The 16,106-nt window shown below is 44.1% G+C and overlaps 1 protein-coding gene across 8 annotated transcripts in view; it reads right to left on the reverse strand.

The window, feature by feature from the left end:
- Positions 1-433: 433 nt before the first annotated feature.
- fbrsl1 (fibrosin-like 1) overlaps positions 434-16,106 on the reverse strand; it is a 153,724-nt gene continuing 138,051 nt past the window's right edge. For 2 of the 8 annotated variants that reach the window (XM_023397607.1, XM_087171587.1), the window contains 11 exons: positions 13,950-14,200; positions 10,421-10,471; positions 10,124-10,219; positions 8,433-8,504; positions 8,158-8,187; positions 7,789-7,860; positions 6,885-7,017; positions 6,008-6,091; positions 4,652-4,735; positions 3,585-3,855; positions 434-2,928 (listed from right to left, as the gene is read on the reverse strand). In XM_023397607.1, the coding sequence (XP_023253375.1) occupies positions 1,629-2,928; positions 3,585-3,855; positions 4,652-4,735; positions 6,008-6,091; positions 6,885-7,017; positions 7,789-7,860; positions 8,158-8,187; positions 8,433-8,504; positions 10,124-10,219; positions 10,421-10,471; positions 13,950-14,200 (2,444 nt within the window). In that variant the 3' untranslated portion in view covers positions 434-1,628. Of the gene's footprint in view, positions 2,929-3,584; positions 3,856-4,651; positions 4,736-6,007; positions 6,092-6,884; positions 7,018-7,788; positions 7,861-8,157; positions 8,188-8,432; positions 8,505-10,123; positions 10,220-10,420; positions 10,472-13,949; positions 14,201-14,396; positions 14,558-16,106 lie in introns of all 8 variants that reach the window. The other 6 variants (XM_087171589.1, XM_087171588.1, XM_087171592.1 and 3 more) reach the window with 6 other exon arrangements.

Genomic DNA, 16,106 nt, shown 5'->3' on the forward strand with positions numbered 1-16,106 from the left:
TAATGAGTCCAGACCACGGGTCAATATGCCACTGGGCTGCCAGTCAATACCGGTTACCTGCAACACAAACACTCAAAACCTGCTTTCATACAAAATCAATGTCCTATTAGTCCCTCCCTGTATTGCCTTGGCCCAGTCTCATCGATCCCCTCTGAAGAGCTCTGCAGCCCATGTATGACAGATTATGGCCAAATGATCTGATGGCTTAGGCTACTCTGCCAGCCAAGTCTGTTGCCTTTATGATTTCAAAGTAATAGCTTGATATCAGATGAGCAAATACTCTAAATGCTGAAAACTGAGGCACAAGGGTTATTGGCAAACCTATCAAGCTAACATCAACATTCCTCTCAGCAGGTTTGGCTTACAGACAAATTCAGTCCTGGTGTCAGCACCGACAGCGAGCACCAGGATTAAAGACAGGCTTGCAAATGTATGACATTAGGTCCAAACTTTATTCCGTACATTTTAAACCATGAATGTTCATTTTCATTTTTTTGCAGGCCTAAAACTCTACTTGTTTTGTATACAAGAGTCTAAGAAAAACAACTGCACAACACCACAAGGTTGACAGAGAAAGTCCTTTTGCCACCCACTAAAAAGTGTCCTTCTTTTCTGTCTGGGGCTGGTCCAGTTTGTGACTTGGAAGTCTTTCAATAATTCATCATTATTTCATTGGTAAATATAAACATGTGTTAATCCAAGTTTCTCTCAGTATCACCAGTATCGTCTGCTCCCTCCAGGTGATCTCTTCATTAGGGTGATGTGTGCTGCTTTGCATAGATTGCAGATGATCCTTGGAGGCCCTCTTACAACACCCTCCTGTCACACTTCCCATCCATTGGCCAGGCTTGTCTGTTACCATGATATTTAACAGGGAAATGATTCCCCATGTTTCATTTAATTTTGTTTTTCTAGAAATGGTTAAAAAGCCTAATAAATTTACATGGTAATTTTGCAGCGAAGGAATATCAACAAGTTATTTACATCAGTTTTCTTTACAGAGACTGAACAAAGACCTCATAATATATATTTATCTGCATATCTCAAAGGCAAAACAAATGAACAAAACAAATCGGTAATGTAACAATTGTACATTGTCATCATTGAGGATATCCTGGTACCATGAGGTTAAATTACTGAAGGTTGAAACCAAAATCCAGTCTTTACAGTGGGTCATAATGGATATGTCTCACAATCAACTGGGATAAATATTGTAAAAGGTGTGACTAATGCACAAAATACATAAAATTCATAGAAATGATATCTATACATGGAACAAGGATAGGAAATGTACAAACTCATTTCAGGACCTCTCTTTTTGCACAAAGCTGAAAAAAGGTATTGGATTAATATATTAATAATTATCAAATATTTAAGTCGGATATAAACATACACACATTTGTGTTCTTTTTACCGACATTATTCAACCTCCAGTCCACTAAAAGTAAAGTCATGGCATGTGCTTAATCAGCCTTACACACCTGTACTTTGTACAATCATACCCTTTCCCTTAGGGAGTTTTGCTCTTCTCTGGTGAAGAGCAGTGCATTTTGTTCACAAGAGGATTTCAGATTGGGGGGGGGGCTTGTGAGTGCGTCTCGTGAGACTTGGTGCACTTTTTTCAGAAGCTACCGAGCCTCTACCTCTTTTGGGTTGCGAGATGGTGAGTAGTCCCGTGGGTCCTGTGTGGTGAGGGGGGTAGTCCTCCTGGGTGAGGCTGGCCTGGCACTGCCGGCTGGCACAAGGGGTGGGGGTGCACTGAGTGCTGCAGTAGGGGGTGTTCTGTTCAGAGGGCCGTTGTGTCCTGTGGAGGGGCTGAGTCTAGGGTACGGCATGCCGCCGAGGTGGGGCATAAAGGGGGGCATGTGGGGTAGATGGCCCTCCATGGGGGACTGGTGTAGCTGATGGAGGCGTGCTCTGTCCAGCTCCTCCCGCAGGTGGAGGCGCTCTCGCTCCTCCGCCTGCTGTCTCATCCTCTCGTGCTCCCTGCGCACCTCCAACAGGTGCTCGTGGTGAGAGTAGTCATGAGCCTCCCTCTCGCGGTAAGCTCGCTCCTGTTCGTACACACTGGGAAAACGATGTCCTTGCTCGGCCCTGAGCTGGAAGTCCATGCGCCGCTGCAGGTCCAGGCTGCGGTAGGCCTCTCTAAGTGGGTCCCAAGGGAAGGCCGGGTGAGGCAAGCGCTCTCTTCCTGCCAGAGGGCTCACTCCCATGAAGGGAGCCATACGAGCCCGGTCCAGCACATTGAGGCTGCCCATCTGGGGCATGGCACTCATGGAGAGGGGCAGAGAGTGTGCCATGGGGACACCATGCAGGCCAGGTCCGGGGATGTCACTGCCACGCGGTGAGGGAAGAGGGGGCTGCTGAGACAAAGGTGGGTGGTGATGGTGCGGGTTTCCAGGTTGACCGATGGGAGCAGGAAGAGCTTGGGCTTGTGGCTGGGGGGCGGGCTCTGAACTCACCACCATGACCTCCTGCTCCTCCTTCCTCTCCTCCTTAATCTTCATGTCATTTTTCACCTTGTGGAGGAGGTCTGCAGGTGGGGGCTCTTTCCTTTCGCTGTCCTTGAGTGTAGGTGGGGGCCCACCTGCCATCTTCATGCCCTGCTCATTGATCACTGCCTTGGAGTACGGAGAGGGAGAACGCTGAGTGGGTTTGATGGAGTCTTCTGAGGGTCTCCTCTCTAGCATCTCCTTGCCAGGCGAGCGGCTCTCCTTCACCTTCACATCAGCCAGTGTGGAAGACTCTCTGTGGCGCTCCAACAGCTCCTTCTCTGCCTCACGAACCCGGTCTACGCTGCCACTGTGATGCCGACCCGAATCACTGGAGTTCTGGCTGTTTGAGCGAATTAAGCTACTGATCTGGTAGCTGACTGGTGCGGAGGCAGGAGATGAACGGTTGGAGTGTCGGTTGCGATCCACAGAATCCCTGTAATGACACAGTAAAAAAGTTTAGTTAGAACCAGTTAAAACAAGCGTTGTGTAGGTGGGTTGTATTACATTTCTGAGTTTTAATTCTCTCAGAAAAAACACAAGTTACCAGGCTCTTCCTCCGCTAATGTTTACTGCCTTTAAATCTGAGATCCTTCCAATTAATATTTGACAGAGCTAACAAGCAGCCTGTTTGATTTGTGTGTGTTTCCTTATTGGATCCATGATCTCAGTTTATTTCAGTTTCCAAGGATACGAGTGTTTAACAGTACATCTTGATGATATATATGATATATATATATAGACACTGACACACACACACACACATATATGTGTGTGTACATATATGTGATGTTGTTGGAGGATAGATCATTATTGTGGCCAATTTGGTTAAGTTGTGATCATGTATTTGGGCACTTATGTGGATTGTTTTGTTATGCGTATGCATTGTGTGTACTGCATATATACTGTATAATACTTTGAAACAATAGGTGGTGAAAAAGGTAGAATCTCAAATGCCAAGATGTGCAAATCTTTTTAGTAACTGTCTTAAGAAATATTGTTTTTCACTGATTATTTTTCATTATCATAAATTGAAAGCTAATATCCTCTAAGTAATACTCTACAGGTGGATACAAAAGACCACAAACTCACCTGTCTTTATCCTTCTCTTCCTTCCCGATGGACGAGTCTCTTTTCTCTCTTTCCCTCTCCCTTTCTCTCTCTCTTTCCCGTTCCCTCTCTCGCTCTCTCTCGTGGCTGTTGGCTGAGCTGCTTCTCTCAGCGTCTGCGGTTTTGGGCCACTGTGGCGGGGTGGGGAAAGACGGTGGAGTGCGTCGAAGTCTGTTCCAGGTGTCGTGGTGGGGGCTGCCAAACGTGGGCAGTCCTCCTGGCCCCTCCTTGGTGCCAAACACACTGTTGGACCCTGGAGGGAAGAGGGAGACAGGCGTGGGACCCACTGTAAGTTAATTGGGCACAAAACCTTCTTGAGGACACATAAGATGAGAAAGACTCAACAACAAAAGCTGCTTTTGTCTTTGTCTCTGGAGGCTCTCTCACTGAAGCTGTTTGAAAGAGTTAGAGGTTAATGGCTCCCCCCACCAGTGGAAAAAAATACTCATTTGCTTTTGGACTAAAGGGCCCCCCCCCCCTCCCTTTTTGCACCGGATGAACAGGGGAGACTCACTTGCCCTCTGGAGTTGAGGGCTGTGAAAAGCCAAGGGAGACCTTAGCATTCCACGGCATGTCTATTCCAATCACATCCATTTTCACAACAGGTTTTGGCACACAAAAATAGGAGGGATGAAGAGAAAGAGAGAAAGCATAGAGAGAAGGATGCAGGGGGGAAAGAGAAAGCCCTCCATGGCGGTGCAGAAGGGGCTTGTCAAATAATTAATAGATGAATTGCCACCAAACAGCAGACCTGAGAGTGCCTGTTGGCAGCAGCACAGCCAGATTAAAGCCAGGCTGTTGGGGCCATGCTTGGTGGATGAAGTGGAGGCAGGGAGGAGGTTTGCTGTGGTGTGTTGTACTGCCTTGTTGGGCCTCGCTGGGCTAGGGCTGCTTTGACACAGAAACTAGAGCTAAGTGTCTTAATTTTTTTTTTCCTCCCCTCCTGGCTCTCCCTGTGGTCTAACTATGTCCTGCTCTGTTCTGTCACTGGCCACAGGGGCCAGATTGAAGGGGGGAGCGGTGGAGGAGGAGAGGGGGCCAGCGCTTACCAAGCGAGGGGTTGCCTAATCCTCCGAAGGCACTGCTTGAAAGGTTGCCGAGGCCGCCAAAGGAACTGGAGCGACTGAAAGGATCTGCAAAATGCCAAACAGGGATTAGCAAAAGGGGGGGTGCTGGCTAGCAGTGCTCACCCCAACACCAACCCGTTCCACTCGGCTTTTCTCTTACAAGCGAGCTGTGGTTTTTTTAGCGCTGCCACCTTAGCTCTCTGCCTGGTAATCCTGCAGTAGCCAGGTCGCCTGGATGCTGGATTCACTGCCACTAACTGGAGTGGAGTGTCACTGACCCTGCTGGGCCTAGCGGAACAACACTGCTTGATGGGGAAATTAGTTTTGAGTTGTTGGAGCTGAGCTGAAAATGTACTGTGGTAGGGCAGGGGAATTAGAAGCTGTAAAAATTTGTCTAGATGGACCATAATGCTGGAGAACCAGGGTCTGATGGGCTCAACTGATGCAAACTCTAGCCTCCAAATTTGCAGTAATAACACAAATATTTACCCTGAGAAGTCAGTGAACAGCATTCATCAACTGATAATTTGCAGTCCCATATTAATTCAGCAAAAATCCATCAGGAAATGCAGAAGTTATCAACAGATTAGGGTTTAAGGATTTTCAGCTCTGGGCCTTGTTAATATATCAGAAAAGACAACAATTGAGAAATCTCCTCTGCCTCATAGATGAATTCCCTGGACAAGAAAATTTTGTTCGCTAAGTCTTCCTCCTCTGTGAGCTGTGTGTATTCACAAGCACAAAATGGATTGACTCAAGGGCTTATTCCATGAAATCAACTTGCCACTCTGAATCCAAACACTGTCTCAAATAGAAGGGTGGAAAATACACGAATGAATAAAAATAATTACATGCACAAATAAATCCAGCACCATGAACTATCCTACTCCTACTGTGAATTACAAAATCAACTTTGCAAGCTTATAGAAAATAGTGTCATATATGCTGCTGCGCTGCGTTTAGTTTCTCCAAACAAACGAGGGATGACAAATAGGGCTGAAGAGTGAACACTAGGCTAGCTACGTCTTTTTAATAACCCCAGACAGAGTTATTTAAGGCGATGTTATGAATCATACTGTCCAATTACATTATGGCTACACTCTCCTACGAGTTTGCTCACGAAGTGCCGCAGCAGACTGACTACGCTGGCCAACTGGATTCCACATTAACCTTCAAACGAATCTGAGATCAAAACTAGAAATATCTCGGCTTCAAATTACACCCTGGTGGCTTGTAATGTGTTTAAAACATGAGTGCAAAAAAGAGAGAGTGGGTGAGAGAGAGACGAGCGAAAGAGGAGATAAATGTATAAAAAAATTTGAACGTGGGGTTACTTACACTTACCTGCCAAATGGCTAGGAGGCAGGAAGCCACTGGGGTGGGGGGCAGGGCCGTAAGGGGAGGGAGCTGGGTGGCTGGAGCCTATCAGAGGCAAGGAGGATAGAGGATTGTTATTACAATACAATCAGACAGTCATAAACTCTAACTGGCATGCAGAGAGAAACTGAAATTATTTCCCACCCACAACAATCACATTTCTGACCCCTGTGATTAGCCAGGACAAAAAATGTAAATGTGAGTAAATATGAACAAGTGTTTTTTTTCCTGCAGCAGCATAACAAACTTGTTGAATACGCCGTACATGGAAGCTGGAGGAGGTTAGAGACGGCTGAGTAATGCCATTGAGGAAATTAGCAACTGATAGTTTGGTTTTATTGCAGCTGTTTGTGTGCAAGTCTATAACTGCTTATTGAGGTCAGTTCCAGAGTGTGCAACAAGCTGGCCTCCCTCACAAAACACTGTTACCATCACCCATATTCCATGAATGGTTAATGAAAGAACCAATTACAGGAGTGCCTCTGACACACCACTGCATAATTACCAGTCAAAGGCCATTCGCCTCTCCGTTGCCCTCCAACGCAGGGCAAATCAGTCAATTACCTAACCGAGAGTCATCCATATTCATAGACGTATCTGACTCCCTTTACTGGCAAAACATTTGCTACAAAAGCACTATAATTAAGTGAACATTACATGAGAGGAGAGAAAAAAATGATACCATTTCTTTACAATGGTGGAGGAACAATTTTGACATGCAGCTATAAATGCTTATTTGCATAAAGACAAAACATGCCATTGAAAGGCTTTGAGAACGGGATAATTTGAGCGTTTTGAATGATTTGACATGGAAGGTGCACTGAGAGACCCCACTGACCTGTGGAAGAGAAAAGAGGTCGTGCCAGGTCATGAGGGTACGGGAACCCTGGGAAGACTCCTGGAGCTGGGGGTCGACTGAACAGGTCCAGCTTCCCATTCATGTCTAGTTTATGAGGATCCAGCTGCATTTGCTATAGTCAAGAGAGGCAGAGACAAGCAGAGGGAGACAGACAAAGAAAATTAGGTCGGTAGGCAACAGTACTAAACATTTCTAACAACGGAGTGAGAGGGATTTATCCTCAGCTACACACTGGGTGAGAGATCAGAGGAATACAGATACATCAACAATGGCTCTGTGTCTCCAATTCTGGCCGACTGTGTTATAACAAATATATGTAAGCTGATTAGGGACACTAAATCCTTGGTTACGGGGGTTCAGAGCCCAAGAAGGACTGACACCACTAGGCCAGTGGCCTTAGCAGAGGATCTCCATGGCGAGGCCACACCATCCTCAGTCAGTGAGAGGAGTAGTTCCACATAAGAATTTTTTTTGTCTGTGCTCACGTGTTGCATTTTGGTCAACACAACCACATCCCTTCAACTACCAATTCTGTCACTGCTGTACTGTTAATGGGAAGGGTTCTAATCTGCCCCAGCCATGCACAGAGCCTTGACTTAGCTTTAGGGAACACTTAACAAGAGGAGACACCATTTTTGTTGGATTTTGAATCATTATTACCTTTAACAGCTTTCTCTTCCTTTTTTGTCTTTTCCCACCCACATGGTCTTTCTGAACCCAGTAACACGATTATAGATTATTTCACTGGTAAAGATCCAACTATGACATGATCAGACCTACTGTGTATTCAATAAGTTTGTTATTTGGGTCATTATTCCATATACTGTATCTGGTTTACATGACAGCAAGACTCCTGCAAGACATCATTATCCATCTCACGCACCTTCATTTTCTGCTGGTGGTGGTAGATCTGCCATGCGATCTGGACATGCACTGCACACCACTTGCCAGGTTTCTAAAAATTTAGAGAGAAACTGAGGTTAGCCTGCTGGCTTTAATATGGGGAACTAAATATGGATTCTGGCATTGTGATTTTCTGGCCAAACTACAAAGTGGGAACTCGTCAGAATTTTCAACCAGGCAACGGATTAAGAAAATCTAACCCTGACTTTAACCCAATAGAGACCTCAAAGCAAACCGTAAATGCAGCCAAAAGCCTGCAGGAATTGTTGAAGAATTTGAAGTTTTAGACTTTGTGGCCTGGCCAGAGAGATGACACATTTAACAAGAGATGGACAAGGCAACCACTTACCCTGACAGATGTCCTGAATGGATCTGTTATCTGTATGGACAAACAGACGAGCATTATCATCAACAACAAAGATATGTGGCCAAAATGTGCAGGCACTTTGGATGAATGTCTGCATGGACAGGCATGAGGAGAAATGTTTTGTCTCACAAAGATGTTAATGCAGAGACATGCATTCACATCTCTCTGAGACGCATACTGTATGTACACGCGTGGCTTTCACCAGGAGGGACAGAGCAAGAAGAGACTGGTTGGGATGCTGTCAGCCTGACGCTTACCCGTGGGTCCTTCTGTAGGAGTGTGTGAGGTACTGCTCCAGGACGTGCTGCTACGTCAATGGGATTAGAAGCCTGACAGAGAGAGAGAGAGACAAAGGGAAAGAGAGACATGGTAACCAAACAGCTCTGCAGTAGTTAAAGCATTTATAGAATATAAAAAAAGAAATGAATTAAAAGAAATAAGCCAAACCTGTTGCATAGCTACTTTATGCAGGAGGTAAGTTAATTCTTAATTCAATAATTCTCAAATGGTGTCTGTGGCATCCTCATGAGTGTCCTCAGTAGAGGACTTTTCATTTTGGATTTTTTTCTGTCTATATAACAGAAGTACTATGAGACTAAATCTTCTGTCCATGTCCTGGCTGGATGTCTGTGGCATGGAAGCATGTCAGAACCTGATCTAAAACCACTCAAAGATCCTCCGGCTACAGATGCCAGTATCACTACAGCCTTATATCCTCCCTCAGTAGCACTATAGCTCTCTAATCCTCAACTACAGCTGCTATATGGCTGATGTCATAGATAAAAGTGCAATGATGCTGCAGGTGCTGAGCCACGCCAGTGTAGCACATCTCCTCTTTAAGTCGCTGAGGCACAAGTGCTGAGATCAGCCTTATTAATCCACCCCATACCAGGGACAGGAAGATCCTGCAGGGTGACCTGCGTCACCAGCCCCCACAAACAAACACACACCCCAAGCCCTGCCTCCCCAAGCTCCTCTCCAAGAATACTTAGCAGGGGTTTTAGACGCATAAGACTGTTCCTTGAACCATCTGGAGGGGCCTTTGACAAAAGGGCCCCTCCATGACAGAGTCTGCTGGGAATAGAGCCAGCGGATTTAGGGCAGCTTTGATTAGGGGCTTACACCAGGTCACAGCCGCTGGGCATCTGCCAGACAGACTCACACCCTCACACCCCTTCCCATCCCTCACATCCCTGCCGCCCCACATCTTCTCCTGTCCCCCTTATCACAGCTCGGGTCAGCATGCAGCTCTGACCCTGGTTCAGGTCCATTCCAGTCTGACAGAATGGAATAATGGATTTAAATGGGATGGGGCCGCAGTGTATTACAATCCTGTTTCACATCTTCAGCGATCTGAGCTCTGCTGCTTTTCTCATCTAATATCAAGTATCTAATGTACTGTAAGTGTAGGATGAAACCTTATTTCTGCTATGGATATACCCTTCAAGTATATTTCCTTTATGATACACATATAATGCATACTTGCATGTACAGTTTTTTCATCCCAACCAAAAACTACAGGACTGTCTTTCTGGTTATAGGTATCCTCATCAAGTTAGTTGCTTCAGAGTTTGATGAGAATGAAAACCTACAGAACACCTACAGGCGTACAGTATATTACACACCTGACTTTAAAACTTCCATGCAGAGTCTACTAATTATTCCTTTCATAATTTTCCTTCAGTGAGTGTGTGGAGCCATTTTGACCCATGCAAAGTCTTGACACTCTTTATATACAGCAGGGGCTTTAATAGTTTTTTACACTGACAGAAAGTGACTACTTGAGTGCATGTCATTTCATGAAAAAAAAAGTCAAATTGCATTTTAAAGTTGAAGAGTTTTAGTTTCAATTGTGTACAAGCTTGTGTGATTTCTTTTATGCCCATTCCTCCTTAAATTGTCTATCTGTTTGTAGATTGTGGGTTGAGGGTAGGGATCTGGGGCTGACCTTGGGCTGGAAGGCTCCTTGCAGCGAGCTGAAGGGTCCTGAGTGTGGGAGCAGCGGGGGCATGCCTGGCATGGTGGGGGGATAGGAGGGGAAGAACTGGGGAGAAAAGAGGAGGATGGGAGACACAAAAAGACACAAAACAAAATCAAACAGAGATACGTACAGGACTCAAGCATATGCACACACAAAAACCACAGCCACAATAAATGCTGTCATGGCAACATTCAAATATGTCAAATATTTGATTTGCCAAATGCAAATAACAAATTTAAATTTGTATGACAAAGAGAAACTCACGTTTGAATGTCGGATGAATGGATTGTCCAGTTTGGGGGTGTATTTGTCGAACTGGAAGAGATAAGAGAGAAAAGACTTAGAAAACCGTCCACAAAATGATTTACTTTACCAAAATCCTTCAAGCAAAAGCCTTTTTTAAAAATACCCTCTCATTATTTTTACATCATAAAAACATAACATGTGATCAACATCTGTAACTGGTAATAAGCAGGATTTTGATCCAGAATAATAAGCCCAGGAGTAAAGCAGCTGGCTTGCACTGGTCATGGGTTTACTTAAACTGCATGGTCAGATAGGCAGTTAAATTACTAACAATACAGCCGCTTTAGCAGACTGCCAAGATGAAGGCAGCCTGCATGATTTTCCAATTGAGCATACAGAGGTTGGGCGTGGAGGCCCAGTTTTGGGAATCATACCATTTTAAAACCAGACCAGTTGTTTCTATTCACTGGAAAATTTGTAGAAATGTGAATCTAATTGCTTTTGACTGCTACGGGCTTTTTTTTTTTTTTTTTAACAACAATCCCTGATGGTATAGACGGGAGGGGAGTACATGGAGACATATAGCTTGTTTTGGGTGTTAGACAACCAGACTTCAAAAGAGATTTTTAGTCAAGAAAAAAGTCAAATTCTCTGTGCATAAAATCATGGAAAGAATATATGGAACCTCTTGTGTGAGCAGTTTGTCTTTTATGACTGAAACTGAGTCGAGTAGATGACATTTGCAATGGTTAGGGGCTAATTCAGGACAGATCAGCATGAAACTGATATAACCTTGAAATGCTGAACTGATGAGAGGAAACCATTTCCGAGCTTATGCCTACCAGAATAATCTCAGTTAGAATTTGCCATATAAAAACCGTGTTGTTGGGTGAAAAAATGTTTCTGATCATATCCCGAACACATGGGAATCTAGTCAGTAAACTGAGAAGGAGAGCAGGGAAAGCGAGAACGGCGAATGCTGCCCCACGTATGAATGGGGGCTTTGTACGTCTGTTCACTGGCTCTCTATTTTGAAACAGGCTAATTACAAGTGACAGTAACTTATTCCTATTCCGCAAATACACAAACCATTTGCAGGTACTTTTTGCGAGTGTTTTCACAAAGCTCTCTTGGCAGGCGCAGACGTTTCGGGTTTTCATAAAACAAGAAAATGAGTGGGTATGAATCAGTGTTTCTGTGTGTGCGTGTGCTGCAGCACGGGTGGTTGTGGGGGTAGCGGGTGCAGGGTTGGCTGAGCGGCTGGTGGAGAGGCAGGGATTGGGTCAGGGGCCCTTTGGTGAACCAGGGCCATTCACATCTGCACACAAAATGGCAGCAGCAGCAGTGATGGTGTTGACGGCCCTGTTTGTGGGTGATAATGACCCCAAATCAAAGACAGATAGCCTATTGAGAGGAAACGCCGAGCCAGCTTCCGAGCTCTTTAAACAGCTCCTCTGCATTTCTGAAGGCGCGGCCTGTTTAATGTCTGACACTGGGAGAGGGATTTTGGCTGCTTTATGGCCTTGTAAAAAAAAAGAAAAAAAAAAAAGAAAAAAACAAAAAACAAAAAACTCTTGCCCTTGTAATTTATGGTGCCTGTCACAGTTTTATAGTAAACAGCTTTGGCTAATTAAAGCTTAATATTTCATCTTATAACAATTAAGGATATTCCTTGTCCAAAGACAAGGCTGGGGCAAGGGGGCGGGGTAGCAAAGACACTGCTGCCATTTGGCAGGCCAGCTGCTTGAGGGCGTAGAACAATAAACAAATATAGAGGCTTCATAATTTCATTAATTACAGCCATTAGCCAAGGGCTGTTACATAGTTGAAATGACATGGGGCATCTAGAGAGCAGGAGAAAATAAAAGAGAGAGAGAGAGAGAGAGAGAGAGAGACAGACAGAGAGAGAGAGAGAGAGGAAGCACAACTTGGCCATACGTGGTTTGCCTTTTCATGACAAAACAGTTAGACAACCACAACATCATCATTACTGCTGCCTCTTTAAGCAAGCACCAAAAAGAAGAAAAACAGCATTGTTACCGAGGAGAGGAGGGGAGGGGAGGGAAAAGACATAAGTTAAGTAACAACACAGTTTCAATTAAAAGGAAAAAAAACAGCAGAAGACATTAATGGCAGTCTCAAATCCCATCGTAATAACACAACAAGAGATGGGGGAGTATGTACATCACGGGCTACATAATGCCAGCATTAGTGAGATGGAGAAAATCGCCTCTTTCATCTTCAAAGAGAGGACTGTGTACTGTATATAATTCCTACCATGTCAGGAATGAACAGAAGACCAGATAGCGGCATGTGTGTCGGCTGAAAGACAGTCTAAACGGTCTCTACACTTATCTGAGACTGTGCCATAAATACCACAGCTTTGATTTCTAATGTACAGGATGGGGATAATCTTGGAACAGGGCCTTAATGGGACCACAGGCTCTCAATCAGAGGTCATGACATGATGGATTAGATCTATTAGACTAATGCCAAAAAGCTACAAATGGGGCCCCCGTCTGAATCGACTGTGAGAGATTGCTGTGCATTTGAAATGATGGATGAATAGTTATAACCTTTTTTCCTCTGCACTAATCTGAGAGCTGCCAGAGTTTGACCCCCCCTCCCAGACTTGATGGCAGTCAAAGCACGGAAGCAATTAGAAACATTATCAAAACAGTTTTGCAGTGATGTCATCCCACAGCCATCCACAAGTTATTTGACCGGCTTTGAATTTGTCATTGGCAAGTACGGTTGCTGTTGAGCTGTGCACGCGCGCATACACACACACACGCGTGGCAAGGAGCTTGCTCACAAATAGTCTGCAGAAATACACACACAGATCTGTTTGACTGCGCCTTTGTTGCTCTTTGTTAACAGGCAAATGAAAACATTCAAAACCATTTAAAACACATCCATATGCAAACAATTGAAAAGCCTGCCTTCAGGCAATTCTCCGTTTTTGATCCTCAGCAAACACTGAACAGCAAAATCTATGTCAAAGTTAAGAAGAAGATGAATAATTTAAATTAAATTTTGCAACGTTGGTTTGGTAGACATGCTATGAGTCAGATAAGGGCCTCTACGAAGTGATTCATGTTGTGTATGTACAGTTTAATACATGATTCCACTGTGGATGAAGAAGTTGAAGGTCATGAAAATAAATATGTGCTTGGTCAGGGTTGACCAACCTGAGCAGCAGCCTGCACGTATGTGGATGAACTAGTGGATGTATGTGATGTGTGTAATGGAAGGTGGCAGCCAGTGGGCCGTGTCTGCCCAGCATTTGGCCTTATTACAGTGGAACTGATGTGACGCTCCCAGCTTCTCGTCAGCTCTCAGACTTTAGCAGCAGAAATCAAAGAGCAAAACTCAAACTGAATCAGCTGCATATTTTTTGAAGGGAGGGGTTCCTACAGCTACGGGACATATTTGGTGAATTTTGGGGTAAAGAAAAAAAGGGAGGAACTGATTGAAGAGGGGAGATTGGGAGGGGTGACAGGTGGGTGGGAAGTTACTGGAACTTTTCTGTTTTACTTATCCTCACATTTCTGGCTTGGGTACGCACCATGGGGGGTGCGGTGGGCGGGGTGAGGATGGCGGCCGGGGGCAGACTGGCGGGGAAGGGCGTGAAGGTGTGCTGGTGGGTGTGTTGGTGCTGGTGCATGTGCTGGTGTTGGTGAAACTCGGCCCTCAGGAGCGACACGGGGGCCAGCGACGAGGCGGACGGCCCCCGGCCCCGCTCTGAACTCTGAACCAGGAAGCGGTTGTTCAGCTCCTGCCTCAGGAGGTCATGCTCTGCAAGAAAGGAGAGCGAGGAAAACCAAAAAAAAAAAAAAAAAAAAGAAAAAAAAAAGAAAGAAAAAAAGAAAATAAAAAAAGAAAAAGAAAAAAGGGGTAGGGAGAGGGAAAGGGGGGACACAAGAAAAAAAAAGGCACGGGCGCCCAGTCAGTCTTCACAACAAGGGTAGAAGAGAAGAAAGAAAATAGTCACCTGGCATTCTCTGTTTCTCCAGCTCATGCTGTGAGGGTTTTCTACGTGGGGACTCATTGGTGGTGGTAAGAGAGTTGCCTGTGACAATGTGCCAATCAGAATCCCCGAATGAGGCTGGCAATACATGATTGGTTGGTTGAATGATATCAACAGGCTGGTATCTAAAGACAAGAGAGAACCAAGAGTCATCCCAGCAGAAAACACACACACTCTTGCCCTCTATTAGAAAGTCAATGCACAACTGGCATATTTATCACATACTTTGGAGACACCCATCATCGCTGGAGACATTTCTTTCCTTCTATTGCTGAATGAAATTGTTTGTTCTGATTAAATACTTGAACATATTATTAAATTGTTAGAATTCACCTATCGTTTACAAGAGAAAACACAATTCCGGTTGTTGATGTATCAGATTGCATGACATTTTTCAACAGGGTAAATTGTTGTTTTCAATAGGCCTTTGCTCAAGACGTCTCCAGCTGTGATGACTGTCCACTTGTTAGCTGACATTTTCCAGTGATGCATCCAAGCCCTCATACTGTGACCTCACTACCCTTTCTATGCTGCTATAAATACAGACTATCTTAGAAAATGATGTATGATATTCTCCACCAGTGGAAATAAGACCTGACATTAAAGCATATGACTTGTAGGAGAAGCAGCACACTATTGCTTTTTACATTTAAATCAGATTTATTTCCACTCTGTGCTGCAAAAGGGTGATTTGCTAGTGAAGCTCTTTGGAAATTACTCAAATTATTGATTACTGGTAATTGGGTATTTGAAGCATCTGTAGCTGCTGCACTAAGTGGACGACATTACTTATATTTATGGCCAGAACATTAAAGGAACATGCTGACTTTTTAGGAAAGGGCTCTTTAACTGGCTTACTGTTTTACTACGGGCTTTAGTATCTCATGTGCGCCGTACACTGCTTTTGAGATAGATGCAAAATTATCATTTAATATTCACTATGCACAGGCGGTGACTGGGATCTGGGAGGAATACTAGAATCAATATTTTTATCATAAGAAAACGCCCTTATTTACCAAAATGTGTTTTCTTTAACAACGTCAGTGTAACAGCCTCTTCTGTTCCATATTTAAAATCAGTAAAGGAGGAAATAAACCTATAGACAAGTAGCAATGAAAAAACGGCCACATGCACGTTTAGAAATATAAAAAAAAATGTATGCCTGGATGAGCTGTTCTGTGCAGTATCAAAGGATAAATAAGTAAAAAAAATAAATAAATGAGCACTTACCAGATCAGGAAATCATATATGAACACTTGACTAGTTTCAACACCATATATCACATTTTATGACATTAACAGTTGAAAAATCCTCAACTAATTATTACGGTTGAAGACTAGTTCTCCAGTTAGTGAGTGTTGGTGCTGTAGCATGCATATGTAAATGTGTGACATAAAGGCAGTAGAGCTGTGCAGCCAAGTCTAGTACAACTTAAGAGATAAGATACTGTATGCTGGAATATAAAATGCCTACTTCACTATACGAACTGTTACAGAGCCTGTGTTCAGAGTATCTATATACACTATTGCAGTATTCAAAGATGCAGCTAAATGTGTTAAGAAAAAGCTTTTATAAAGAAAATGCTGGAGATTCGTTCAATAAGTACTTTTGCAGAACTTTGTTATTTTGTCAGAAGGTGTTGTTAAAATAACAAACCAAATCACAAAGGACCAA

Source organism: Seriola lalandi, unplaced genomic scaffold (genome assembly GCF_002814215.2).
Source record: "Seriola lalandi dorsalis isolate HSWRI2012SDOR001 ecotype SW California unplaced genomic scaffold, Sedor1 jcf7180002054883, whole genome shotgun sequence".
In the NCBI taxonomy this organism is placed as follows: domain Eukaryota; kingdom Metazoa; phylum Chordata; class Actinopteri; order Carangiformes; family Carangidae; genus Seriola; species Seriola lalandi.